Source organism: Adiantum capillus-veneris, chromosome 8 (assembly GCF_014529385.1).
Source record: "Adiantum capillus-veneris isolate H3 chromosome 8, ASM1452938v2, whole genome shotgun sequence".
Taxonomy (NCBI): domain Eukaryota; kingdom Viridiplantae; phylum Streptophyta; class Polypodiopsida; order Polypodiales; family Pteridaceae; genus Adiantum; species Adiantum capillus-veneris.
The window spans coordinates 27,446,266-27,473,494 of record NC_140938.1 but is presented as its reverse complement, the minus strand read 5'-3'; the positions used below and the strand labels follow the sequence as shown (position 1 = coordinate 27,473,494).

At 44.9% G+C, this 27,229-nt stretch overlaps 1 protein-coding gene across 1 annotated transcript in view; it reads left to right on the top strand.

Annotated features, from left to right (window-relative positions):
• The window catches only part of LOC147451845 (kinase family with ARM repeat domain-containing protein), a 102,336-nt gene that overhangs the window by 56,878 nt on the left and 18,229 nt on the right, over positions 1-27,229 (top strand). Inside the window, exons 8-13 of the mRNA XM_086517717.1 lie at positions 10,850-10,936; positions 11,011-11,124; positions 11,317-11,445; positions 11,528-11,590; positions 20,764-20,925; positions 21,080-21,198. Of these exons, the coding sequence (XP_086373843.1) occupies positions 10,850-10,936; positions 11,011-11,124; positions 11,317-11,445; positions 11,528-11,590; positions 20,764-20,925; positions 21,080-21,198 (674 nt within the window). The remainder of the gene's footprint in view (positions 1-10,849; positions 10,937-11,010; positions 11,125-11,316; positions 11,446-11,527; positions 11,591-20,763; positions 20,926-21,079; positions 21,199-27,229) is intronic.

Genomic DNA, 27,229 nt, shown 5'->3' with positions numbered 1-27,229 from the left:
ACACAGGGAATTGCAATTATGGCTGACAGACCAGATGATGTGACTGAAGAGGTTTCCTCTTCACAGGGTCAACAGACACATGAAGTGGGTGAGTCCTCAAGACCACCACAGACTGATGATGATATATTCAGGACCCAGTTGGCTACTGCTGTGGCTATGTTCACACAAGTAATGCAGAACCCAAGGTTTTTAACCTTTCTGCAACCTCCTGTTCCGTCTCAGCAAGTTGGGTCACTGGATCATATTCAAAAGCCTGTTAAGGCTCGAGCACAGGTGATTCATACCGCACAGTCAATGGAAACACCTGTACACTTGACGGAGAACATGCAGTCTCCACAACGTATGCCTAAGGTGCAAGAACAGGTGGCTGAGATGCCAGTTTTTCAAGCTGTACCAGTTCAGCCCGCCACCTTTCAACAGCCTATAGCTGGTTCTAATGGGCAGGGAAGCAACTTACAGGCTATGCAACAGGTCTTCCCACCACCTTCAGTACACCCTGGCTATTTTGGAGGTGGATCGGTATTTCAGAGCATGGCTGGTCATGCACCTGGAAATCAGTTTTATACGCCAGGAACAGTGTTTGGGGGTGCTCAAACGATGATGCCTAACCCCATGTACAGTGTCATGGGTATGCAACCAGGGTTTCAAAGCACTCAGGGACAATTTGGGATGCCACAAGCAAATTTTGGTATGGCTGGAATTACAAATCAGCAGCCAAATATGGCATTTCCAGGTCAAGTTAATAGCGGCCAAGGAACACAAGTGAACCCTAATAGTGTTCCCATGTTTCAGTCACTTCCATATGACAATTTAACGCCGCTGGAGAGGCCAACTCCGTACAAAGAAGGTGGCAAAGGAGTGTCATTCACGACCTTTACAGGGTTTGATGACAGGAAGAAGGCTCTTTCATTCCTCCAGCAGTTTGACAAGGCCTATGCAGGGGGAAACTTTACAGAGGCTTCAAAGGTCCGCAAGGCAGCCACTTTCTTGACAGGGAATGCGGGACAATGGTGGACAACTTTATTGCTTCAAGGGCAAGCTCCGTCCACATGGATTTACTTCAAGCAGATTTTTGCAGCAGCATGGTTATCTGATGATTTCGAAGCAGATGTCATGACAGAATGGCACCAGCTTAATGCTGCCACTTGCAGAAATCTGGATGATTACAATCGGAAGTTTTGGAAAGCTCTACTTCCAGTAACTTCCTATAGGTTTGTGCCATTGACAGAACAGATAGAAAAATACTGTTGTGGCCTACCCAAAGGATTGAGAAAATACTGCACAAAGACCAAAGTCACTACTTTGACGCAGCTCATCGAGGTAGCAAACACTGGCAATGGTTTGCTCAAGGGAGAAGATTGTGAATTTAACACTGGCGTCAAGGCAGGATCAGGCAAGAAAAATTCAGCCAAGAAGCACGTTCCCAATGAGGCTCCTAAAGGGACTCAGGAGTCAGCCAACGCAGGGAAAGACAAAGCTACGGCTGAATCAGAAAAAGGACCAGCAAAGAAATGGAAAAGACGTTTTCCTCGCAAGTCAGAAGAGCAAAAGAAGGTCCTGAGGACAGAGAACAAATGCTTTATATGTGAGCAGCCTGGCCACATTGCTTACAACTGTCCTACAAAGAAAAGGCCAGCTGATTCTGAAGACAAGGAAGACAAGAAAGGAAAGACGCCCATGGCTGGTCTAGTGCCAGATATGGTGGGCGACAAGCCAAATTCAGATGCAAGTGAGCTTTGCAGAGCATGGGGAAAGGTTAGGGATCAAACAGTGCTTATCTTCTTTGATCCAGGTGCCAAAGCCAACTTTATTTCCCCAGAATTGGCTTCAAAGTTGGGAATCAGACCTGAAGAGATGGGGTATACAGCAGAGGCAGGTTTGGCATGTCCTGGCCATACAGAGGCTGTGACACCCATCATTGGAAAGTTGCGTCTACATATCCAGTCCTATGTAGATGCTGAAGAATTTTACATCATGCCACTGGACGGATGTGATGTGTTGTTAGGTATTCCTTGGTTGTTTCGTGTACAGGGAATCATGGATGCCTACAACAAAAAGATCACTGTACAGAGCAGGGGAAAGACTCACATTCTGGATGTAAAGCTTAAAGGGGAGTCTATTCCTACTGTATCAGCTTCTGTTATTACTTCTGTAATGAAAAAGCATCTTTCTGCGTACTTGGTTTTTGCACGTGAAGTGTCAGATTGTGATGAATCAAATTTATCTGTGCTAGATAAAGAAAGGTCAATGTTTTTACAACAGTATAGTGACTGTTTTTCCGATTCATTACCGTCTCAATTACCGCCAGAGAGACCCGAGGACCATGCGATAGATTTGGTGCCAGGCTCTAGCCCACCAAACAAGCCTCCGTACAGGGTTAGTGCGGCTCAGCAGAAAGAGATAATGGGCCAAGTACAGGAGTTGTTAGAAAAGGGGCTGATTCAGCCCAGTTCATCTCCATTCTGTTCTCCAGTGTTGTTGGTGCAGAAAAAGGATGGCTCATGGCGTATGTGCATCGACTACCGTGCACTGAACAAGAATACCATCAAGAATAGGTTTCCTATACCTAGAATTGATGATATTATGGACAAATTAGAAGGAGCAGCTATGTTTAGCAGGATAGATCTAAAGAGTGGGTATCATCAGATCCGCATTAGATCAGAGGATGTGCACAAGACTGCTTTTAGAACGACGTTTGGCCTTTACGAATTTTTAGTGATGCCCTTTGGTCTCACAAATGCTCCTGCTACGTTCAATAGGATGATGGACAGAATTTTCTGTCCACACCAGCAGTTTGTTGGTACATTCTTTGATGACATGATAGTCTACTCAAAGAATGAAGAGGAGCATAGGCATCACTTGGCCATTGTGTTCAAAGAGCTACGCAGTCATAGGTTGCTCATCAATGCAAAGAAAAGTGAGTTTTTTCTGGAAGAGATTCACTTTCTGGGACACATTGTCTCAAAGGATGGTGTCAGAATGGATCCTGCAAAAGTCGAAGCGATCAAGTCATGGCCAAATTTGAAGACGGTGCATGATGTCCGAAGCTTTTTGGGACTATGCTCCTATTACAGAAGGTTTATCCGAAATTTCGCTGAGATTGCTTCACCTTTACATGCTCTTCAAAAGAAGGCAGTCACCTTTAGATGGACACAAAAAGAGATTTCAGCTTTTAATCTCTTAAAGGAAAAGATGACTTCGGATCCAGTCATTGTGTTGCCAGATCTTAGGAAGTCATTTGTGGTCCAATGTGATGCCTGCGGTAGTAGCATTGGTGCTGTGCTAATGCAAGATGGCAGGGTAGTAGCCTATGAGAGCAGAATTTTGCAAGGGCCAGAGATGACCATGCAGGTCTATGAGAAAGAGTTACTGGCTGTGATTCATGCGCTCTTAAGTTGGAAACACTACCTGCTAGGTGCAGATTTCGTTGTCCAAACGGACCATCAGACCTTGCGATACTTCTTGACACAGACAAAGTTATCTGAAAAGCATATGCGATGGGCAAATATCTTGTCCATGTTCCATTTTCAGATTGTGCATGTGGAAGGCAAGAAGAACGTTGTGGCTGATGCCTTGTCAAGAAAGCCACAAATTTCAGCTGTGTCGATTCCTTATCATCATGAACTTGATGATATGAGAGAACAGTATGCAAATGATGAAGATTTTGCAAGGGTCTTCGAGCAACTAATGGATGGACAACGTCATGAACACTATCTTCTTAAAGACGGGTTCATGATGATGCATGGCAGATTGTGTGTCACAAAGCCATTGCGACGCAAAGTTATGGAAGAGAGTCATGTCCCACCGTATGCAGGGCATCGTGGTATTGATGCTACAGTTAAAGCGGTTGAGACATTCTTCTATTGGCCTACATTGAGAAGGGATGTGGATGCCTTTGTGCGAGAATGCCTAATATGCCAAAAGGTCAAGTTTGACAGGCAAAAGGCACCAGGGTTATTGCAACCCCTACCTATTCCAGATAAACCATGGGAAAGTATTGCTATGGATTTTATCTTTGATCTTCCGAGAACGCAGACAGGAAACGATGGTATTTGGACCATTATTTGCAGATTCAGCAAACAGGCTCATTTTATTCCTGTCAGGAAGAAGATAAAGCCAGATCAGATGGCACGCTTGTTTATGAGCAATATTTTCAAGTATCATGGCATGCCACAGTCGATTGTCAGCGACCGTGATCCACGCATGACAAGTTTGTTCTGGAGAGGCTTGTTTGAGAATATGGGCACCACGCTCAAATTCTCTTCGTCATTTCATCCTCAAACAGATGGGCAGTCAGAAGAGGCAAATTCTACTGTCCTAGATCTGCTGAAGTGCTATGTGTCAGAGCATAAAGGAAAATGGGAGCAATATTTGCCATTGGTGGAGTATGCATACAATAATACAGTGCATTCATCAACTGGCAAGGCACCTTTTGAGATAGTTGAAGGTGGCAAGAAAGTTCCTCCCATACTGCATACAAAGGACAAGATATTTGAAGCAGATAAGTATGTTCAGGACATGGATGAAATGTACAAGAAGGTCAAAGTGGCCTTAGAAAGGACTCAGGCAAAGCAAAAGAAAGCAGCTGATCGTCACCGTCGTGAAGTGGTATATTCACTTGGTGATTGGGTGCTTTTACGCTTTGAAAAGGCAAGGTTAAAGAAGATGAAGGGCAAGGAAAGAGTGTTTCCAAAGCTCAGCATGCGTTACTATGGGCCTTTTCAAGTGTGCGACATAATCAGTGATGTTGCATATAGGCTGAAATTGCCTGACAGTTGGAAGATTCACAATGCGTTTCATGTGAGTCTTCTCAGACCCTATGTGGGTGATGTGCCAGAAGATATACCAGCTGATATACCAGCTGAAGATCAGCCGGAAGTCGAGGAACTTGACGAAATCTTGGTCCCTGAACAGATTTTGGCACACAAAGAAAGGAAAGTGAAAGGCAAGGTTGCTAGGCGTTACTTGGTAAAGTTCAGAAACTATCCACCAATGGATGCTAAGTGGATGGAAGAAGGTGAACTTGCAGAGTCACCAATTGTGTTATCACTTTACCTGGAAGCCTTCGATTTGCAACCTACCTTGACCCCTTGAGTTTCAAAGCTACATGGATTGTCAGTGTGACAATGGCTTCTGAAACAAATGATGTACATGGTATTTAAAGTGAGCTCAAATGAAATACCTGTTACATGAATGTTAGAGCTGTACAGATTGTCAGTTTGGCAATTGCTCTTATGGAATGTCCAAAAGTTTGGTTAGTGCTATAGAAGTGAGTATTTCTTGTCAGTTTGTCAAGGATACAATGGTTGCTTCTATTCAGGAGTACATGTGTAACTGCATTCTTAAACTGTCGGTTTGGGTATGCTCGAAAGTGTTACGGGATCCAACGTGTACTATAAGACAGTGGCAAAATGTGCAGCTACCATTTTGTCATTGGAAAGTTCGTGACTCAAAGCAATGGCAGAGTGCGAAGCTACCACTATGTCATTGGGACAGGGTTCACACGCAGGCAATACATGAGTCGACGAGGTGTTGAATACACCAGGGTTGACAATGAGCATGTATGTGTCGTATATGTGTCGACAGGTGTTGAATACATCAGTGTTGACAGTAAGCATGGACGACATAGATGCAAACGAGGACGTTTGAGATTTCAAGAGGGGGGTATGTCACCAGCGTGTGACTACTATCTATCCTTTTTGTTGATTTCTTTCTTATTATCTATTTACTTTCACTTTTTGGAAACACCCCTCGGGAAATCTAACTGCCCTGCATTGCATAGCTAGTGTGGAACTGTCCAGAGGGAGTCCAGGCCTGAGGGCAAGAGAGCACTAAGGTTGGACAAGGACTATGGTTAGCCAAGTGGGGTCATTGACTAGCCAAAGTGGAATCCTTTGCTACAGAGGCTACATTTCAGTTTTGGATGTGGCCGCAGTGTACAAAGAGGGTCGGATGACCTAGAAAGATACAATGGCAGCATCTCCTAAAATTTAGGGAACTGCTATTTTGGGACCTGAAAATGTCTTCGCGTCATTACGTGCAGTTTGACATGGGGATCATTTTGTTACTCTGTGGCCAAGTCAACAGAGGCTGCAGGTGAGATATTTTTAGACCCGAGGGTCTAAAGCGGGAAAATGCACAAATGAGTGACACTTGGCACTCTGAGGCCAGTTTACTACTTATAGAGAAGGCAAAAACGTGATTTATAGCTGGGAGGCTCATTTTGCAAGTGTCTGTCACAGGTTAAGAGCTATGGAGTGCTTGCTTTCCCTCTTATGCACAGTGCGGTGCCAGGAGTGATGCCCTGCACGCTACGCACTGCCCTCTCTCTCCCCTTTGGCAGTATGTTATGCCCCTCTAGTGGGCTTTTCATTTGACCAATGTACAGTTGTGTGGGTTCATGCGCGATTGCCGAGGCAAGAGCCTCTTGCACAGGTACTGGATTAGCTAGCGGCTAATCCCCCCGCAGGTACAGGTGAATTCGGAGAGGTTTCACGCCAGAAATCTCGTCCGATTCAAAGGGCAAGTAGCCCTACAGGTGCGGGAGCTCGAGGACTTGCTAGGGATGCGACCGGCACGCGAAACGGAGCCCGAAACAGTGAATTACAGCCTGCTGTGTATTTTTGCAGGTTTAGGGTTTTGGCCCTAAACGGACCCTAATACCCCCAGGAGGTTCGGGGACGCAAGGGGACCGCTGTACAGGCGATCTGGCGCATTTTCAGGGCTGAAAACAGAGAATTCAGCGTGCTGCAGATTCTCGCCAGGTTTTGCAAAGTGCCCGTATGCGTCGGGAAAGTCAGTCAATGCGTGGGAATACTGACTGTGAAGGGTTCTAGTACAGTTATGCTGCCGAAATCAGGCTGGAACAGTGGAAATTCAGCCGAGTTTGTGCGGGGCAGCTTGTAGGGAACCACAGCGTTTATTCCCTCTTTTGAACAATAAAGAAATACCGAAAGGGGCGCCTAAGTTAGGGGCCAATCTGGTGTCCGTCTACTCATACAGGTGCAATCTAGCAGCCTGTATCCCTCTCCCCTTTGTTGTGTCTTGAAAGTACAGGTAAAATAGACGACTAATAATGGGTGAAAGCTAAATCAAGGTTTAAAGTAAAGTCTACCGCCCTTTTTGGATTGAACAGGCCGGTTTCACCAATCATAAGATTGGCCAAATTGTCCATGATTTGACAACGAGGAATGAAACCATATTGAGCCTGATGAAGTCCTGTAAACAAATAGTCCTTGATGCGGTGGACCAACATTTTAGCCAAAATCTTGTATATCACCGGCATCAAAGTTATGGGCCGCCAATGAGAGAACTGCTCGCAAAGCGCTTGCTTGGGCAACAACTTAAGTAAGCCCTCTTTCCATGAAAGTGGTAAATCCTGCTTTTCCCATGCCACATTTATCATGAAGATCAGGGGTTGTTTAAGAGCATACCAAAACGAGAGGAAAAATTCCACAGTCAGTCCGTCCCAACCAGGAGATCTCCACCTGCCCAATGCAAGCAAGGCACTATGCAATTCGGCGAGAGAGAAAGGATCCTCAAGGCATTGTGCCTCCTAGGAAGACAGGATCGGACTAACATAAGAAAGCAACAATTCACGCGCTCGACAAGCTGCCGAAGAAGGCCGAGATGGGGCAGCAAACACCTTACGGTAATGTGAAACCATAACCTCAGCCAATTCCTGCTTCGAAGAAGTCCAAGCACCCGAGGGAAGCATAACCCGTTTAATGGACTGTGAGACTCTCGAATGATGCAAATGCTTAAAAAATTTCTTCGAAGCACAACCTTTGTCCATAAAGGCCTGTTGTCGGACACGCGTCTGCCACTTAGCAAGCTTCCTCTTATCATTTTGCTGAATACACACTTGAGCTTCAAATAACTCCGTGATCTCAAAGTCAGACAATGGGCGGAAATCAGCCAGCTGTTGTAGTCGTTGACTAACCTGTTTCGCATTACCGACATTCTCCCGAATACGATGCATATGCTGCCTACCATAGTCAGAAATCACAGTTTGTACTCTCATGACAAAACGATACCAAGCAGCATCCAAATCAATATGCATTTGAGCCAACAGCGGAGGAACAATATCGACAACCATGCGACGAAAAGCTTCATGAGTAAGATAGGCATTATTAACATGCAACAAACGTTTCATGTGAAGAGGCCGATCACAAAGAGACTGTCCAAAATACAACGACAGCAAAAGAGGATAATGATCCGATAACTGCAGAGCATAATCTATCCTCACGTCACATACAAATTCTTCATACTGTTGCCCATTAAGCAAATACCAACGATCTAGTCGTGCTCTGTAAGAGGAATGAGCAGCATGCTAAAAGGTAAAACCAGAGGCATCAGGATGCAAAGTACGCCATATGTCAGTCATTTGAGCAGAGGCAACAAGAAGATCCCAATTATGTTTCTCCGCAAGCAGCATATGCGAATTTCCTGTGGTGCTGTCAAGCAAATCAGGAGTATTATTGAAATCTCCACAGAAAAATGCATTCGATGTCCATGGGCGAGACGAGATTTCTTGCCACAAAGCAGCTCTTTGCCCAGAAGCCGTATATGCATATGTACCTCCAAATTCATGTACTCGACCATTCAACAAACATTGTACCACCATCCACCGACCATGCGGATCATTGTATAACAGAACAGGCTGAAGCTCATGTCGAATGAGCATCAATATACCAGAGAAATCGTGCGAGCCAGCATACACAATCCAATATCCAACAAAATAGGAACATTGACCAGCAAACTCGTGCTGATTGTGCTCTTGCAAAACAACTATATCTGCCCTACATGTATGTACATAGTGCCAGGTCAGCTGCCATTTGTCCAAGTTGCATAACCCACGCACATTGTATGAGATGCATTTAATATGACTTTGCATTGGAAACATATATAGACAAAGCAACAAGTATCAAAATCAAGTGGGGGTGCCCATAGACACGTCTCCATCCACTGCATCCGTACGAGGACCCATCCTCTGACTCAGGGTAGGAAACGTGTCCACAGTGTGCACATGCGAAGTGGAAGCCTCACCAAGGAGTACATCTTTGTAAGAGTACATAGCTTTGTCCCGTGCATCAATCAGCGTGCGATTGTCATTGCATGGAAGTTGCTTAAACGATGCATTCTTGTTAGCATTAATAGAGGGAACATAATTACGAGCAGAAAGTGGCGTGCGAATCTTGAGTGCTTTTTTCGGCACCACCCATGTATTGACATCAGCAGGTCCAACATTTTTGCCTTAAGCAACAGTCCCATTCCCAAGATCAGTAACTTGCTGTACCTTGCCTTTCCCTTTGTCCACATTCGAAGCCACTTTAGGAGTAGAAACTCCACTTTGCTTGGCTTCACTTGTGGGTTTTCTAGTAGGGATAGAGGTGGACAAAGGAACAACAGAGGGAGGGGGTTGCAAGACCGGCTCCGGACATTCGGATTGCATATGACCAAATTTGCTGCATCGAAAACATGAATTCGCAAATTTTCCTCATTTAAGTTTAAATAGGCGCTTGCCTACCCATGGATCACCTGAGTCAACCATAATTCCATCAGGAGTAATCTTATCCGTGTCCCATAGGATACAAAACCTGTTGGTATTTGCGTCCAATTTTGGAGGACAGATAACCTTTCCAAGCTGCGCAGCCAACAACGGCAGGAAATGTCTCCACGTGCGAGGGAAATCAACAATTTCCACCCACACCGGACACTTATGACGAATAAGACTTTGGTAGTCTTTAGTGAGTGCCCACGGGAGAACATGTGTCATCTGCGTATTAAAAAAGAGGGGAGACATCTCAAGCAAAAGAGCTTCTATATCCACGAGCCAAACTTCATAAAATCCACGCGCTCCAAAGTAGACACCACGGATAGCTTGTCGCTTAAGAAGAAAATCGACCCATTGGCCGACATCTTGCGCAGTAGGCATTTTCCCTGGGAAAAGCAGAATAACTGCATTCATAGCGTACCGCGCAACTGGGTCCATGAGGTCCTGTACCGGAATGCACACCTCAAGAACAGGCGCCTGACCATTCCATGCTTGTCGAGCCTCCGCAAAGTCCTCATACAAGCATGCCTTGATCTCTGCAGCTGCCTCCGACGTGGGTTCCATCGCTTTCCGACGCTTAAAGACGCAGAGTGAATCAAACATAAATCAAAAGAAATCCCTTCTTCAAACAAAACCTACTGACGAGAAAATCTTGCAGTTTACTGTGGAGAACACCTTGCAAATAACATACAAACCACAGCTATGTACATGCTTCACCGAAAGCAACAACTAAAACCCACAACAGTATACATCTGCTAAATTCTGCCCAAAGAAGTGGAGCTTGATTGAGAGTCTACCCTTTATACAAGCTGGTCTGCCAGTCCTGCCAAACGATCCAACAATTGGCGTGCAAAACCTTCTGCAACTGTCACTGACAGGCTGCTGTGCATTACTGCAGTTCACAACGGCGAGGAGCAGGAGGTCGCGCTGCTTGTTGCTGAATACTGCTGCTCAGTGCAGGAACAGGAGCTCCACGCACTGTCTCACACCACAGCAGGTTACCGCACCACCTGCAGAGACTGCCCACACGCGCGCACACAGTGACACACCCCTGTTGGCACAGGCGCAGCAGCGCGCAGGAGAGCAGGCAGGTGACACGCAGGGAATTCTCGCGACAGGCAGGTGACGCGCAGGGAATTCTTGCGACAGGAAGCTTACGCGCAAGAAATTTTTTTCTCACACACACACACACACACACACACGCACGCACGCACGATAATTTGTAAGAATTCATGCAACTCCTTTTTTTTATGGTTATCACTAACTTAAGTTCTTTCTTCTTTTATCAAGTAGATTTTGCCACCTCTGTGTGCAGAGCTTCGAAACATTGTAATGCAACCAATGGTTCTGCCTATGGTTCTTACTATTGCCGAATCACAGGTACACATGCTCTTCTCAGCTAGAAGCAGCAATAACATGGGTATGTGTTTCTCATGTAGGGGTTTCTCATGCAGGATAAGGCTGACTTTGAGGCTTCAACCTTCCCTGCGCTAGCTCCTGTTCTAAGCTCAGCAACGGGAGATAGTCTGTTGCTTCTGGTGAAGCATGCTGCATTACTAATAAGTAAGGTAACTATGTTTTTGGGCGTTATTCATATGTTAAACTTTCAAAAAAACTAAATATATTTCAAGTTTTGTTACTTTTATGCAACTCCGCATCCCTTTCAAAGCTGGATAATATGCTGGTGGATTATTAACTTGTTGGGCAATGGCTTTGAACACTCAAAAATCTCAAGATGGTACATTTAAATTGATGTGCAGGTGAGTTCGGACCAGCTTGGAGCCACTGTTATACCAATGCTTGCACGGGCTTATGATGATTCTGATGCACGTATGCAAGAAGAAGTTTTGAGACGCACCTTGCCTCTAGCCAAGCAACTTGACTTCCAGGTTACTTTCAAGGTTTAGGATTTGGTTTCAACTGGCCTGTAGGATAATGCATATGACTCAGTGACGACTTTTTGTTTGACAGGTGGTAAAGCAGACAATCTTGCCGCGGCTTCACAATCTTGCTCTGAAAACTACAGTTGCTGCGGTATATGTCTCCTTATTTCATTTTATTTTCGGTTTTCTTCAGGATGTTGGACACGACTTGCTGAGAGGGACTGTTAAGAGTTTATTTGCTTCATGCTTCACGATAAGTGCAGTGATTTTTGGCAGTTTGTGTCCTGAGTTGCAAAATTTTGCATTTGGCAGCATATTTGGCACTTGGTACATGGCTTGGATGCACTCTCGGTTGTCATCATCTTGTGCTTTAGGTTGGTAAAATGATGGACATTGCTTCAATGTCATGCACTGGCACTATCTCCTTACCATGGTGGTCATGGTAGACTCCCAGGATTCAGTGACTTCCTTGGAGGCCTGTTGTCTGGTCTGAAAGGTAGTCGGGATCAGACTCTCTACTTTGGAGCTTAGAGACTATCTCCAGGCAACCTTTTATTTTAAGCCGTTTATCAGGATTGTGGATCTCTCTCCTTTGGGGAGAGGTTACTTCAGAGCTCGTTCAAAGACATCAGATATGGTAGACGAGGTACTTGCACAGAGCCCTTTGGATTGGAGAAGAGCTGCTTTTTTTTTTTTTTTTTGAAGAAAAAGATCCTTTTATCAGTTGATAAAAACTGCCCATAGGGCTACAAACCACCTCGACTAGAGAGGGCTACATCAAAGGCATGGGGAGAATCTCCCAGTGAGTAAACAAAATATGTACAATGAGGCTAAATCACAAAATGGGAGGAGGGAAGAGCCGCATTGGTGGCCGGTAGTGCCATCTGGGTGCACCCTGGACCATGGAGAAGAAAGGCCTTGGGCGCCAAAGTTGCAGGGAAGCCTCTCTGTGCTCCTGCATGCGGTTGGAGCTGCCCTGAAGTCTCTCGAACTGACCCTTGAGAGTATGAATCAGCTCCAACCAAAAGTCAGGAACAGCCTCCACCAGTGGGACAGGGCGAGCCTCGAAGATGCGGAAGCAGCGGGCCCGCCAGATGAACCAGAGTGCCAGGCCACATATGAGCTCCAACACACCTCTCTCTCACTGCACCACTCCTGGCGGGGTAAGCGCTGTGGTAGGCTGAAGTTTAGGTCGGCCTCTTGAATCACTATCATCCTGCTGGTGGAGGCTAACTCAAAATGGAGCGCAGGGCCCGTGAGGGTGGACCAGGCACCAACACCCAAAGTGAACTATCACGCTGTGGAGAGAGCTGGCATCAGTCGAAGTACTCGAAGCCAAACCTGTTGTGCCATGGGGCAGTCCCTCAGACAGTGACGCTGACTCTACAAAGAATGTTCACAAGCTATACATGCTGCGGACAAGCCACTATGTACTAGCCAGCTCCCCACTATTGTAGCCCTTGTATGCAACTAGCCACTAGAACGGTAACAAACTTGGACACTCCAAGTCAAGATTCTACCGCGACACAATAGAGATTCACTTCAAAATACTTCACAGATCAATAGAGAGTCGACACGGCCCGGCGTAGTTCCGTGCCAAGGGTTACTGGCCCCAAAGACTAGTGTCCCTTTCGGTATTTCTTTTTTATTAATCTTTGAGCAAAGTACAACCAACCCGCGGATGCTTTGCAGAGTGAGCTCCCTTGGGTCACTTATAAAGATTTACAAGGGTTGCTAAAAGCAAAGCCCCAAAAGCATTAAAATTAAAAGCAATGTCTCCCAAAAGCATTAACTCAAAAATATGCCAGCCAAAAGCAGCCAGTGGCAATTGCGGAAATCCGTACGCACAGCCATGCCAGCAAAACAGCGTAGGCTGCGGAAATCCGTAGTGTCAGTCAGCAGAAAATCCGGGCGTCCGTAGGTTGCCACGTCAGCCGGTCAACGCATAATCCGACCGTCCGTACTGTCAGCACGAATTACGGGATTCTGTACAGCTGCGACGTCATCCACGTGTGTGTGTGTGTGTGTGCACTACCACGTCATCACTTTGTGACATACGGTATACCCCTGTCTTGAAAGAATTATAGTCGTCCTCGATTACGCCTGCAAAACAAACAACGGCCATAAACTGTCTTAGTAGACACCGACTGTTAGTACCAACGCACTAGACTCGACACATCTAGCACTTGTACAAAACGACAGTCATATCACAGGACATCCCTCGACATCATAGGACATCACATGACAAATCACAAAAAAATTCATTCCAAATCTCAGACTAGGACCTTCAACAACATATCTAGTAATCGCATCTAGATCTAGTCCGGACCTCACTGATGCCCGATTAACTAATCCTTATTGCGATCATGTCTATAGAGATTTATGAGACCGAAATGAGTTCAGTTCCTAAACTCAAACAAGTCAAATGAGAGAGTACAAATCAATCATATTCAATTTCGGGAATTCCATGTCATAAAGTCATACAACAGCATATTGGTCAGCCCATTAGTATCCCTGAAACCCAAAGGGGACATCAATGACCTTATTCAAAAATCGGGGTAATCTGTTGAGAAAGGAGCGGAGTTACTTCCCTCTTGTGCAAACCCGTTGCACCAGATTCACCCTTACTGAATTCGGGGTTCTATCGAAGTAGACTATGCTAAACCAAATGCTTCAAGGTAAAGTTCCGAAATCTAAGAAGTATCTGCTAGGTCCTCCTCCTCCATCCACTTCGCATCTAATGTAGGATAGTTCTTGAATTTAACCAAGAACCGCCGAATCACTTTACCTTTCATCTTTCTTTCCTTGTGTGCCAAAATCTGTTCTGGAACAAGTATCTCCTCGCTTTCCTCCACTTCGGGTAGTTCATCAGGCTCCCCATCAATTGGCACATCACCTTTAAAAGGCTTCAATAGACTCATATGAAATGCATTGTGAATCTTCCAAGTATCGGGCAGCTTGAGTCTAAGGAAGACCTGATTTATCTTTTCTTTTATTTGGAAAGGGCCATAATACCTCATGCTAAGCTTTGGAAAAAGCCGCTCTTTTTCCTTTTTCTTTCTTAGGCGTGCCTTCTCAAAACGTAAGAGCACCCAATCATCTTCCTTTAATTTCAAATATCGTCGACGTTGATCTGCTGCCTTCTTATGTGGTTCTTGAGATTTCGCTAAAGCCTCCCGGACCTTGGCAAAGGTAGTGTCCAAGTCCCTTGTGTATTGGTCGGCTTCAAAAATCTTATCTTAAGTGCTAAGGAAGGGTGGAACCCTTGGAGCACCTTCGACGATCTCAAACAGCGCCTTCCCCGTCGAAGAGTGGATCGTGTTATTGTTGGCAAATTCCACCAAGGGCAATTTTTTTTCCCATTGAGTCTTCTGATGAGAAATGTAAGACTTCAATAAATCCAAAAGGATTGAATTAGCAATCTCAGATTGCCCATCTGTTTGCGGGTGGAATGATGATGAGAACTGCAACCGTATGCCAATGTTCTCCCAAATAGCCCTCCAAAACAAACTCGTGAATCAGGGATCTCTGTCGGAGACTACTGTCTCAGGCATGCCATGTAGTTTGAAAATTTGTGCAATGAACAGTGTCGCTAAATGCTCCGGCTTGACTGTTTTCTTCACTGGAATAAAGCGAGCTTGCTTGCTAAAACTGTCGATGACAATTCAAATGCGATCATGCCCACTCTGTATCTTCGGGAGATCAAAAATGAAATCCATTGCAATACTTTCCCAGGGCGGGTGGGAATGGGTAAAGGCTGTAACAATCCTTGTGCCTTATGCTTGTCAAACTTGACCTTCTGGCATACTAAACAGCTGTGTACAAGTCGTCCACATCTTTCTTGAGTCTCGGCCAAAAGAAGTGACACTCCACACTTTTCAAGCCGGCGTCGATGCCGCGGTGACTCGTAAAAGGTGGACAAGGGCACTCAGTCAAAACCTTTTCCTCACCGACTGTGTGACGCACAACATCGTTTTCTTCATCAAGTAGCCATCCCGTATGGAATATCCCGCTACTACCTCCGCATTCTATATTCGAGTGAATACATCAGAAAGTTCCCGGATCTGTGGCGTACTGATTAACCATGTCCTCGAAGCTTCTATGATGAATTGCGAAAATAGCCAAGACTATAACGGCTTCCGAGACAAAGCATTTGCCACCAAGTTTTTCTGTCCTTGAACATGGACAATCTGGAAGTGAAATTGTGACAAGATGTTAGCCCACCGCATCTGCTTTTCCGAAAGCTGCTTCTGTGACAAGAAGTAGCGTAAACTTTGATGATCAGTGAAGACCGTGAAATCGACTCCGAGTAGGTAATGTCCCCACCAAGTAAGAGCATGGATCACCGCCAAAAGCTCTTTCTCATAAATCTGTGCTGTCAATTCTGGCCTTGAAAACAATCGGCTTTCGTAGGCAATGACATGGCCTTCTTGCATTAAGACCGCTCCCAGACTACGACCACAAGCATCGCAATATACTTCAAATGACTTTTGCAAACCCGGCAAAGTGAATATTGTTCCAGTAGGCAGTTTTTCTTCAAGTGTCTAAAAGGCAATCACCTCTGTCAGTCCCCGCGAGAAAGGGACTCCTTTTTGAGTCAATATGTGCAAAGGGGAAGCCACCTCTGCAAACTTCCGAATGAACGGCCGGTAGTAAGAACACAAGCCCAAGAAGCTTCTAACTTCATGAACATTCTTCAAATCTGGCCAATCGCGGATAGTCTCAATCTTGGCCAGGTCTATCTGTACTCTAGCTGCTGAGACGATGTGTCCTAGAAAGTGCATATTTGGCAAGAAAAATTCACTCTTTTTGGCATTGATAACTAATTTGTTATCACGCAATGCCTGAAAGACCTGTAGCAGATGATGTCGATGTTTTGCTGTATCCTTGGAGAAAACTATAATATCAACAAAGAAAGTGTCCACAAAATATTGATGGTCTCTGAAAATCCTATCCATCATTCGGTTGAAAGTCATTGGAGCATTGGTAAGTTTAAAAGGCATCACCAAAAATTCATATAAACCGAAACTTGTCCAAAAGGCTGTCTTGTAGACATCTCCCGAAGCGATTCTGATATGATGGTATCCGCTTTTAAAATCAATCCTGCTGAACAATAGGATTCCTGAAGTTGGTCAAGATTATCATAAATCCTTGGAATCGAAAATGTGTTCTTGATAGTGATTTTATTGAGAGCTCTATAATCAATGCTCATTCTCCAAGATCCGTCTTTCTTTAATACCAACAAAACAGGAGAGCAGTAGGGTGAAGTACTCGGCTGGATAAGACTCTTTTCAAGGTGGTCTTTCACTTGGTTCACGATCTCTTTATTCTGGGCTCGGCTAACACGGTAAGGTGGCCGGTTCGGTGGTGTGCTTCTAGGAATCAGATCAATAGTATGATCCTCAAGACGAGATGGGGGTAAGTCGCCTGGCAGGCCTTCAGAGAAACAATCAGCATGTGTGGAGAAAATCTTGGTGTTATTTGTCAAGTTCAGACATGTTTGTTCTGTGTTCATCATTCCACTCTTTCAAATAGATTGAGTAAAGAAAAAGATTGGATTTCATTAATTTGGAAATGACCGAGGCCGATACAATAGGGACGGACTCGCCCTTCAGTTTTACATCAAGTACAATTTTTTCGGCCCTTTTCATTTGTCAAAGTCGCTTTCTTAGCCCGGTAGTCAACCACGGTGTTGTTCTTATGGTACCAAGGGACTCCTAGGAGGACGTCACACCCTTCCAAAGGCATGATGTAAATGTCCTCGTGCCCTAAGTACCCCTAACAATGCAAACGAAGTTTGCCAATGACAAGCGTAATGGCTATATCCCGTTCGGGCGTTGTTAGAACTGCCTTTGTTGGTGGCCCCATCGTGTCGGGCGTAATCTCGAGCCGCGCCGCCAATTCAGGTGAAATGAAGTTGGCCTTGGCTCCTCCATCGAAAAAGATAAGGGCTTCCTGATCTTTCACTTTGCCCCAAGCTTGGCAAAGTTCTGTACTTTCATCTATCCGGCTTGAGTCGGTTTCCCATGCAATTTGGTACCAGTCTTGCTTTCATCTTGCCGTTTCTGCCACGTTCCTCTGTTGCTCTAGAACTCACAGTGGGTCCTTGCTGCGCCTTTTTGGGGCACTTTGCGGAGATGTGCCCCCGGAACCAAAATACTTCCCCTCTTTGAGATAGTTAGCCCTTTCTCGAAGAGTCAGTTGGGGTCGTGTATCCTTCTTTTCCTAGGGACTCTTTTTCTTTCTACTTTCATTGTTGGCTGGTCCTTTGAGTCAAGATCTCATCAGTGGGATAAGTCAAATTCCTGTTTCGCACGACCCATTAATTCTTGAATAGAATCTGACTTTTGTTCAATGCTGTAATCTTGGATCTCTGTATGGAGTTCGCAGCAAAACCGCTCAATATGTTCCTTAAAGGTGACCTTTTTGAATGAAGAGGTTGGTAGAAAAGAGTCCCAAAACCTCTTGCAATATGCGTCCAAAGAATCTCCCTTGGTCATCCGAAGATGGTTCCAAGCGGTTCTTACATCCCATTCGTACTCCCGGGGTAGCCAAGAAGAAATAAAGAGCCGTTTTAATTTCAACCACTTGACTGGAGCTTCTTTCCTTAGAAGAAGAGTAGACCACCATGTGCGAGCATTTCCTTTTAGAAAAGATGTAGCCCTCCTGATCTTGGAGTGCTCTGAGTAATGCCCTCTAGAGAAGGCTATGTCAAACTGCTGGATGAAGGCCAAAGCCCTCGGAGCATCTCGGAATCGAAAAAAGGATTGAAATTTCATCGACGGTTCACGTTCTTTAAATTCTTTTGTCTTCTTGCTCTTGTCTTCGAAGAAGTCATATTGGTTGGCTCTGTAGAAGTGCTGCTTCTTTGCATAAAACATGTGGTCGTCGGAGTCCGAACTGTCAGAGGATGACTTCTCCGTAGAGCTATCAGAAACTGGCGAATCTTGGTTTCTTTGCCTTTTTCTTGCCCTTTCTGAAGCTTTGCTTTTTGCTTAGCTTCTTGTCCTTTCTGTCCTCCTCGCTCGAGTCGGAAGAGCTAGAGGAACTGTTAGAAGAAGAGGAAGAAGAAGAACTGGGTAGTCCTTCAAAACACACACGCTTCTTCTGTTTTCTTGTAGATGCAAAAGAAGATTGACGGCCCAAGTAACCAGGAGAGTCAGTCCCCTTCTTGCGCTTCTTTAATTGCTTTTTTGATTGATTCTTCGTGTTGAAAAGCTGACTGATCTCGGTCTGAACCACCTCTTGAAGTTCTTGTTTTGTAAACATCCTTGGAGAAGGAAATTCCTTGATTGCCGGTTTAATTGCTGGTTCGATGGCTTTCTGCCACTGAGTATGCACTTCAGCCATGGGTTGCTGAGACAAAAATTTTGCAAATGTGGATCTTTAGCGAAGCATTTGCTTTGTGCACTCGTCAACCTGTTGTCGACGTTGCATCTCTAAAGTTCATACTGTGTAGGCCGAGGTGGCCCATACTCATCTTTTGCTAAGTCGTTTAAATCTTGTGCGTTGTCTCCTCCCGCCTCAGTGGTTGCAGAAGAGGTCGAATGATTCTTTTCGGAATCCTTAAGTGTCGTGAGAAAAGGAATCGGATTTCCTGGTAGAAGAGAAATCGGCCGTGCTATGATACCACTGTAACAAACTTGGACACCCCAAGTCAAGATTCTGTTGCGACACAACAGAGATTCACTTCAAAATACTTCACAGATCAAAAGAGAGTCGACACGGCCCAGCGTAGTTCCGTGCCAAGAGATACTGGCCCCAAAGATTGGCGCCCCTTTCGGTACAAGGAAGCTCTTGCATGTGGGGAGTACCAAAGGGGGGGGGGGTATATATATATATATATATATATATATATATATATATATATAGAGAGAGAGAGAGAGAGAGAGAGAGAGAGAGAGAGAGAGAGAGAGAGAGAGAGAGAGAGAGCTTTTTAATAATTAAATTCATGAAACACTTTTTAAATTCAGTTTTAGAGAGAGTTTGTAGAGGGAAAATCCTGCAGATTTTTAGAGAGAATCAGCAGATTCTAGAGAGAGAATATTCTAGTAGAAAAAAATTCTGAAATTTAGGTTTAGAGAGACTGAATTAAGAGTCTCTAGAGAGGAGAGAGAATCTAGAGAGAAAGTGAGTGCATGGCACAAAAGGATTTTAACTTTGATCAAGAGATTAGCATGGACCACCTCTCTAGCATAGTTTTCCGGAACGGGAGATCGAAACAGGGAACGGGGAACGACAACGTGCATGAAATGCCATTCCTTGTTACAGGCAGTCACGTCTAAAACACGAAATGGGGATTTTGAACGGGAAGTTGGAACGGGAATGGGGAATGGAGACCTAAAAATGGTCATTCCCTATAACTATGCTTTCTAGGGGGAGAGAGAGAGAGTTTGTGACTGGCCAAACGGACGCAATGATCTGTTGTGTCTATGACCTGGACACAGAAACCCTAAACTTAATTCTGTCATCTACTGTCCTCTAAAATCAAAGCAGCCATCCTCTTGCACGCAAGCTTGGATCCGTATGTACGTACGGATTCATACTATACCGCATATCCATACCATATGAGGATCTGTACGCACCGTACGATCAGTACGCAACAGACTTATTCTAAATTTTTTTGGGCGTTTTGAGCCAATTGGGGTCCCTTTGGTCGGGCGAGAATTTTTTGGGGGAAGCCTTCTAAAATAGGTACAAAGTCTAGTATTCTACTCTTTGGTTATTTACAGAGAGCAGTATAGAGGGCCGAAAACTCAATCTGTAGATTCTCAGAGGAGATACAGAACCTTTTCTTACCACAAGGGTCTTAAAGACTGTTCCAAAGCATGCATTTTTCATTTTCTTTTCCCTAGACAAGCAATGGTGAGACACGTCATGTGATGGATCAAGAGTCCTGAGTATTAAGGGGCAACCAACTTGGTGGTTTTGCCATACACTAGACACTAAATTTGGAAGATTTCTTTGACCAGATTGTAGTCTATACTAAGAGCAAGTTTTCTTGGTATTTTGCTATGAGATATTGGCTACATAAGGAGAGGAGACTCCTTCAAATCGGGTGCTTGAAGGGGTCCTTTCTTGTTAACAAGCTTTGCTTCGCCCATCAAACGATTCTCTTTTCTCAACTGGATTAGAGCGCTCGGGGCACGTGGGCTGTTTTTGGCCCTAGATCAATGCATACCAACTATGCTTAGGTAGTTAATTGGTAAGCGTTCAGAACTTTGCCTTCCTGCCGCCACATATTGAATGTTCAGAAAATGGGGTTTATTGTGGATGATGCTTAAAGCTTTTGCTGCTGTAGTAAACTTCTCTTTTAAAAATCAGGTCCGGGTCAATGCACTTTTGTGCCTGGGGGAATTCGTGCATCGACTCGATAAAGCATCAGTCTTGGAGGTTCTTCAGACATTGAGGAGGTGCACGGCAGTTGATCATTCTGCTCCAACGCTTATGTGCACGTTGAATGTTGCAAGTTCGGTGTACAAGCAGGTATACTGCAATATTTCTGTTGCAGCTTAGTTTCTTTTTAATCGTACATATACTTTCAATGGGTTCTGCGTCAGCTATCTTTATCAAATTTTCTTTATAGTGAACTTTACAAAGAGTTTGCATTCAGCTCACTGAGAAATTCATGACTAACCAGTATGGGGCTGAGTTTGCTGTGGAGCACCTGCTACCTCTTTTATCACCATTGCTTTTAGCTCAGCAGTTAAACCTTCAACAGTTTGCTAAGTACATGCTCTTCATCAAGGAGATTCTAAGGTAGTGCTTCGTACCATCTCTTACTGACTTACTTTGGTTAGATATTCTTGCTTTGTCTTTGTCAGGTTGTTGTTTTGACATTCTCATAGTGGTAGCTTGAATTGTAATTGTTTGTATACTCTTTGACAAAAAATTAATCGATGGTTTGCCTTGTGGGAAAAACTCCATGGACATAATTGAGTTTTGTTTGATTAAGGATAATATACCAATGCAACATCAAGACATAAAGTTCAAAGTTTAAAAAAACAGAGATGGGCTGTACGCGAGATCACCTTGTACGATGCAGACAGCTCGGAACATGCTTTTTACGTGACTTATATGAAGGATAATAGACGAACACAACATCAAGACATAAAGGATAATAAACGAACGCAACATCAAGACATAAAGTTCAAAGTTGAAAAAACAGAGACGAGCCGTACGCAAGATCACCTTGTGCAATGTAGATAGCTCTAAATGTGCTTTTTACGTCATGTAAAAGCATTTTAAGAGCAATCTGCATTGCACAAGGTGATCTTGCGAACTGCCCATCTGTGTTTTTTCAACTTCGAACTTTGTCTTGATGTTGGTTTGGTCTATAATCCTTAATATAATGAAACTCAATTTTGGTAGTACAATGGGCTCTCTTTTTAGAGACTACCTTTTCTAGATTGTTCTTGCATCTTTATGTAGGTTTACTGTAGGACATATCCACCACGTAGTCATTTGGTCAGTCATTCCAGAAACATTAAAAAAACTACTTTAACTGTTAAGGGCTGTTTCTCTAACAAAAGGATGCCTTACAAATGGGTGATGCTTATTGAGGAACATGTTCACATCGTACTTGATGATTGCTTGAACACGATATTATGCTAACTTCTTCAAAGACATTGACGGAAGCGATTGGATTGGCTCATCTTCAGAAAATGAAGTGCAATCACGGCACGTGTAAGAGGATCGAAGATATTTGTATCAACTATCCAGTTTATTATGACTCTTTGACAAAATCACTCTACATGTCAAAATTATCTAGCCCCATGCAGCCATGCAAAATCACATTAGTATAGCTCTTCTTTAACTTGACGATTGAATTCGCAACAGGGATATTGGGTTAAGTTTCAACCGTGGGTACGTATGAAGGAAGTGATTGGATTGGCTCATACCCCATGCAGCCATGCAAAATCACATTACTCTAGTATGGCTCTCCTTAACTCGACGATTGAATTTGCAAGTGATATTGGGTAAGTTTCAACCATGGTTTAGAACTGCAAATTAAAAAAATGGTCAACCATTTACACGTACAGCTTTAGTAGAAAGAAATATCAAATTTATCACGGAGGCGGTTGCTGTCACCTGTTGACGGACTGTATGGATGGGTGCTGATGATGTGACAGTAGACGACTGATGATTGGCAGACCGTACGTATGGATGGGTGCTGATGATGTGACAGTATACGACTGATGATTGGCAGACCGTACGTATGGTGCTCTTGTGGCAGCCTCCGTGCATATGTCAGTAGCACTTTACCTGCGTGGGATCTTTGTGGAGCCATGATTTTTTTTTTGCAAGTAACTGCTTCTAGCAGTTTGCTTTTGCTGTTGTCAAGAGCTGTAAAAGTGTGGCTTATGTGTGAGCTGTAACACAGACAGAGTGTATGGTCTTCAGGAGCATAGAGCATTTGTAACATCTTACAGAAACAATAAAGAAACAAATACTGCCAGGGGCACCTACCTTAGGGACTGATGCGTCTCAAAGGGGAACTCCATCTCTCCTGTCTCTTGCAGATGTTGATTTAAGTGAAGAATTTACAGTTTTAGTCTGTTTTCAAGTGCATACAGTCCTCTACCGTGTGGCTTTATTTTGGTTCACTCACTGTTAGAAGGCCGTAGGATACACAGTGTGCAAGTCAAAATAGCCAAGAAATAGCCTGCCTATGGTTCAAGAATGTGTTGATGACTAGTGACAAATCCTTGGCCTATTTGTGGCTAGAAAATACTAGATAGGTTTGTTTGTTGAAGAGCTAAGGATTTAGTGAAACTAGAATGCAAATCTCCTTATGTGGATAGAACATGACCAAAAGCACCTTTGTCATAAAATGATGACGTGGCATGACCGTCTTGGACGGGATGAGGAGAGCATTGGTCAAGAATTAGGGCACGAGTTAGAGCCTGGTGGCGTGTAAAATGTGGCGCATTGGATTTTTCAAGTAATAGAAATGAGCCCCTTTTCTTGCGCGCGTGCGTGCACACACTCCAACCTCCCCATCCTTACCCATGGCACTCCACCCTCTCCACCTCTCCCGTGCACCCCACCAGCCCCTCATGTTCCTCGATCCTTCATAGCCTCTGTGCCGCCCACTTGGCAATTTTCTAGACGTAAGTATAGCGGTGATAGCGCTGGTCCATTATTGGCTCTTAAGGCATGCACAGAAGGCACACTCTCTTCTAGGAAGTTGTCAAAGTCCCATGCTCTCCTTCTCTGTCACCAGGAGGTGTATTTTTCCTGTTGTCTTCCGTAAATAAGTACTAGATATTTTTATTTATTTTATTTTTACTTGTTTTCCCCGGAACCCTTGAAAAGGTGCAAGTGGACATTGCATGGCCAGTGTGAAACGGCTGCGGCCGAATAGGTTTCTCACAGCAGGAGTCTGGGTCGGTCAGTCTGGGACTGGTCGGGCCAGTAAGCACTAAATTCTGATGAGTATGGAAGCCTGTGTGCGCCAAATGAAGTTTGGGCCACTCGGAAAGTCACTTATAACTTTATAAGTCAGTGGGAACTAGAGAATTAACTCAAAAGGGGAAAACTGGACACATGGCGGCTCCAGTCAGTTTTGCCACTTCCAGCATGAAGAGGGGGCGCCCAATTTGAGAGAAGAGGCTGATTTCTTATCATAAGTGAGCTACAGTGTGTGTATGAGTAGTGGGTGCAGGTCTACAACTTTAATGGAAAGCTTGCCTTCTCCTGTGTCTCATGTAGCGCGATGATTTGCTCTCGTGCATCTCTCTCTCCCCTTTGGCACATATGGTAATGCCCCACTAGTTGGGCTACTCAGATGAACATGTACAGTTCTGGGGGTTTATGCGCGTTTGCCAAGGCAAGAGCCTTTTGAACAGGAACCGGATTAGCTAATTGCTAATCCCCCACAGGTATGCACAGTTCCATCGCAAAAGATTGCAAGTTCGGAAAGTTTTCTCGGGTGAAAACTCGTCCAATTCACAGGGGAACTGTCCCATTGCGTGCGGGAGCCCTTGGGACACGCGTAGGCGTGTTCGCTCCGCTAAGAACGATCCGAAACAGCGAATTACAGCCTGCTGTGTTTTTCTGCAGGTTTAGGGTTTCGCACCTAAACTGCAAGGGAACACCGGGGGAGCTCGTGAGAGCCTTGGGATATGTATACAGGCTTTTGGGCACCCGACAGTGAAAAACAGGGAATTACAGCCCGCTGAATTTTTGTGACAGCTCACCAAAAAGCTTCCAGATAGCGAGGGAATCCGTCCTAGACAGGTGTTTTTGACCTGCATGGGTTTTGCGCCGTTATGTTGCCAAAATCAGGTCGAAAACCTGCGTTTTCAGCCCTCGTCAGGTTTGGCCAGCTTTGTGAAAGCTTGTGCGAAGTGGTCGGATTGTCTACCTTAATTTGAATAAAGAAATATTGAAAGGGGCGCCAGTCTTTGGGGCCTACAGGGTGTCGGTCTCGTGTGGGCAGTGACATTCTAGTCGTTGGACGCAACTATGTTCTCTTCCCTTCTCAGTGCTCTGTATAAAGTTAACAGGTAATTGAAATAGTACCGCCCTCTACGTTGTACAGGCCGGTTATATGGTTCCATCGACGGGATAGTCACTTTTTCTGTAAAAAGTGCAGCGTGGATTGTTGTGGGTGAAAGCAACACAGAGCTTGTCGTTATGGCAGAGAAGAGAGACCAAGTACCTGAAGAGGGATCTTCCTCACATGGCACGGAGAAAGTTCCTTCAACTCTTCAAGAAGAGGACAGGTTGTTTAGAACTCAATTGCGTTGCTGCATGGACATGTTTCAGCAGTTGGCTAACAACCCAAGGATGCAGGAGTTCTTACAGGCTCCGACACAGGGTTTTCAGCCTCCTACACAGGGCATGACTGAGCCGTTGCAAGAAAAGGAGATTTCCAATGCGCAGAGGACTCATGATGCTCAAGGGAAAGCCCATGTGGTTGAGCAACTAGCGGTGTCCAATGATCCAAAGCAACTTGCTTTAGCTGGACAAGAACCGTTTGTGAATGGTCAAGGGAGTAATGAACACGCTATGCGTCAGACCCTTCCATTACCTAATACTTATCTTGGTTATTTTGGAGGTGGTTCAGTGTTTCAAGCTATGGCTGGACCTTCCACAGGTTATATGCCAGGGAATGTGTTCCGGACAATGCAAACAGGCATGGGTAACCCTATGTACGCGAACATGGGTGTCCAACTAGGTTTTCAGGGTGCCTATGGCCAGTTTCGAGTGCCTGGAACACAATTTGGTATGGCTGGTTTTTCGCAGCCATGCGTACAAAATGCAGATATGACAGGGAAAACAGTTGATGCGAGTGCTGGAATGAACACTCATGGAGCACCACTGTTACAGGCACCTGTTTATGATAATGTGGCTCCTTTGAGTCAGCTTAAGGATTACAAGGAAGGTGGGCAGGGAGTGAAGTTTGAAACTTTCAGAGGAATTGAGGATCAATTGAAGGCTTTGACCTTCATACAGCAGTTTGATGCAGCTTATGCTGGAGGAAACTGCACAGAATCTTCAAAGATACGCAAGGCTTCCACTTTCTTGAAAGGGAATGCGCTCCAATGGTGGACCGCATTGTTGAACCAGGGTCAAGCCCCAACAACGTGGGTCCAATTCAAACAGCTTTTTGCGCTTGCATGGTTGACAAACACTTTTGAAGTTGATGTGATGACATAATGGCACGAGTTGAATGCTAAACAATGTGCGAATCTGGAAGAGTACAATTATAACCGGCCTGTACAATGTAGAGGGCGGTACTATTTCAATTACCTGTTAACTTTACACAGAGCACTGAGAAGGAAAGAGAACACAGTTGCGTCTAGCGATTAGAATGTCACTGCGCACACGAGACCGACACCTTGTAGGCCCCAAAGATTGGCACCCCTTTCGGTATTTCTTTATTAAAATTAAGGTAGACGATCCGACCACTTCGCACAAGCTTTCACAAAGCTGTCCAAACCTGGCGAGGGCTGAAAACGCAGGTTTTCGACCTGATTTTGGCAGCATAACGGCGCAAGAACCCCTGCAGGTCAAAAGCACCTGTCTAGGATGGATTCCCTCGCTATCTGGAAGCTTTCTGGTGAGCTGTCACAGAAATTCAGCGGGCTGTAATTCCCTGTTTTTCACTGTCGGGTGCCCAAAAGCCTGTATACGCATCCCAAGGCTCTCACGAGGCTTCCCCGGTGTTCCCTTGCAGTTTAGGTGCGAAACCCTAAACCTGCAGAAAAACACAACAGGCTGTAATTCGCTGTTTCGGATCGTTTTTAGCGGAGCGAACACGCCTACGCGTGTCCCAAGGGCTCCCGCACGCAATGGGACAGTTCCCTTGTGAATTTGATGAGTTTTCACGCGAGAAAACTCTCCGAACTTGCAATTTCTCGCGATGGAACTGTGCGTACCTGTGGGGGATTAGCAATTTGCTAATCCGGTTCCTGTTCAGAAGGCTCTTGCCTTGGCAAACGCGCGTAAACCCCCAGAACTCTACATGTTTATCTGAGTAGCCCATCTAGTGGGGCATTACCATATGTGCCAAAGGGGAGAGAGAGATGCACGAGAGCAAATCATCGCGCTACATGAGACACAGGAGAAGGCAAGCTTTCCATTAAAGCTGTAGACCTGCACCCACTACTCACACACACACTGTAGCTCACTTATGATAAAAAATCAGCCTCCTCTCTCAAAGTGGGCGCCCCCTCTTCATGCTCTCTTCATGCTGGAAGTGGCAAAACTGCCTGGAGCCGTCATGTGTCCAGTTTGCCTCTTTTGAGTTAATTCTCTAGTTCCCACTGACTTATAAAGT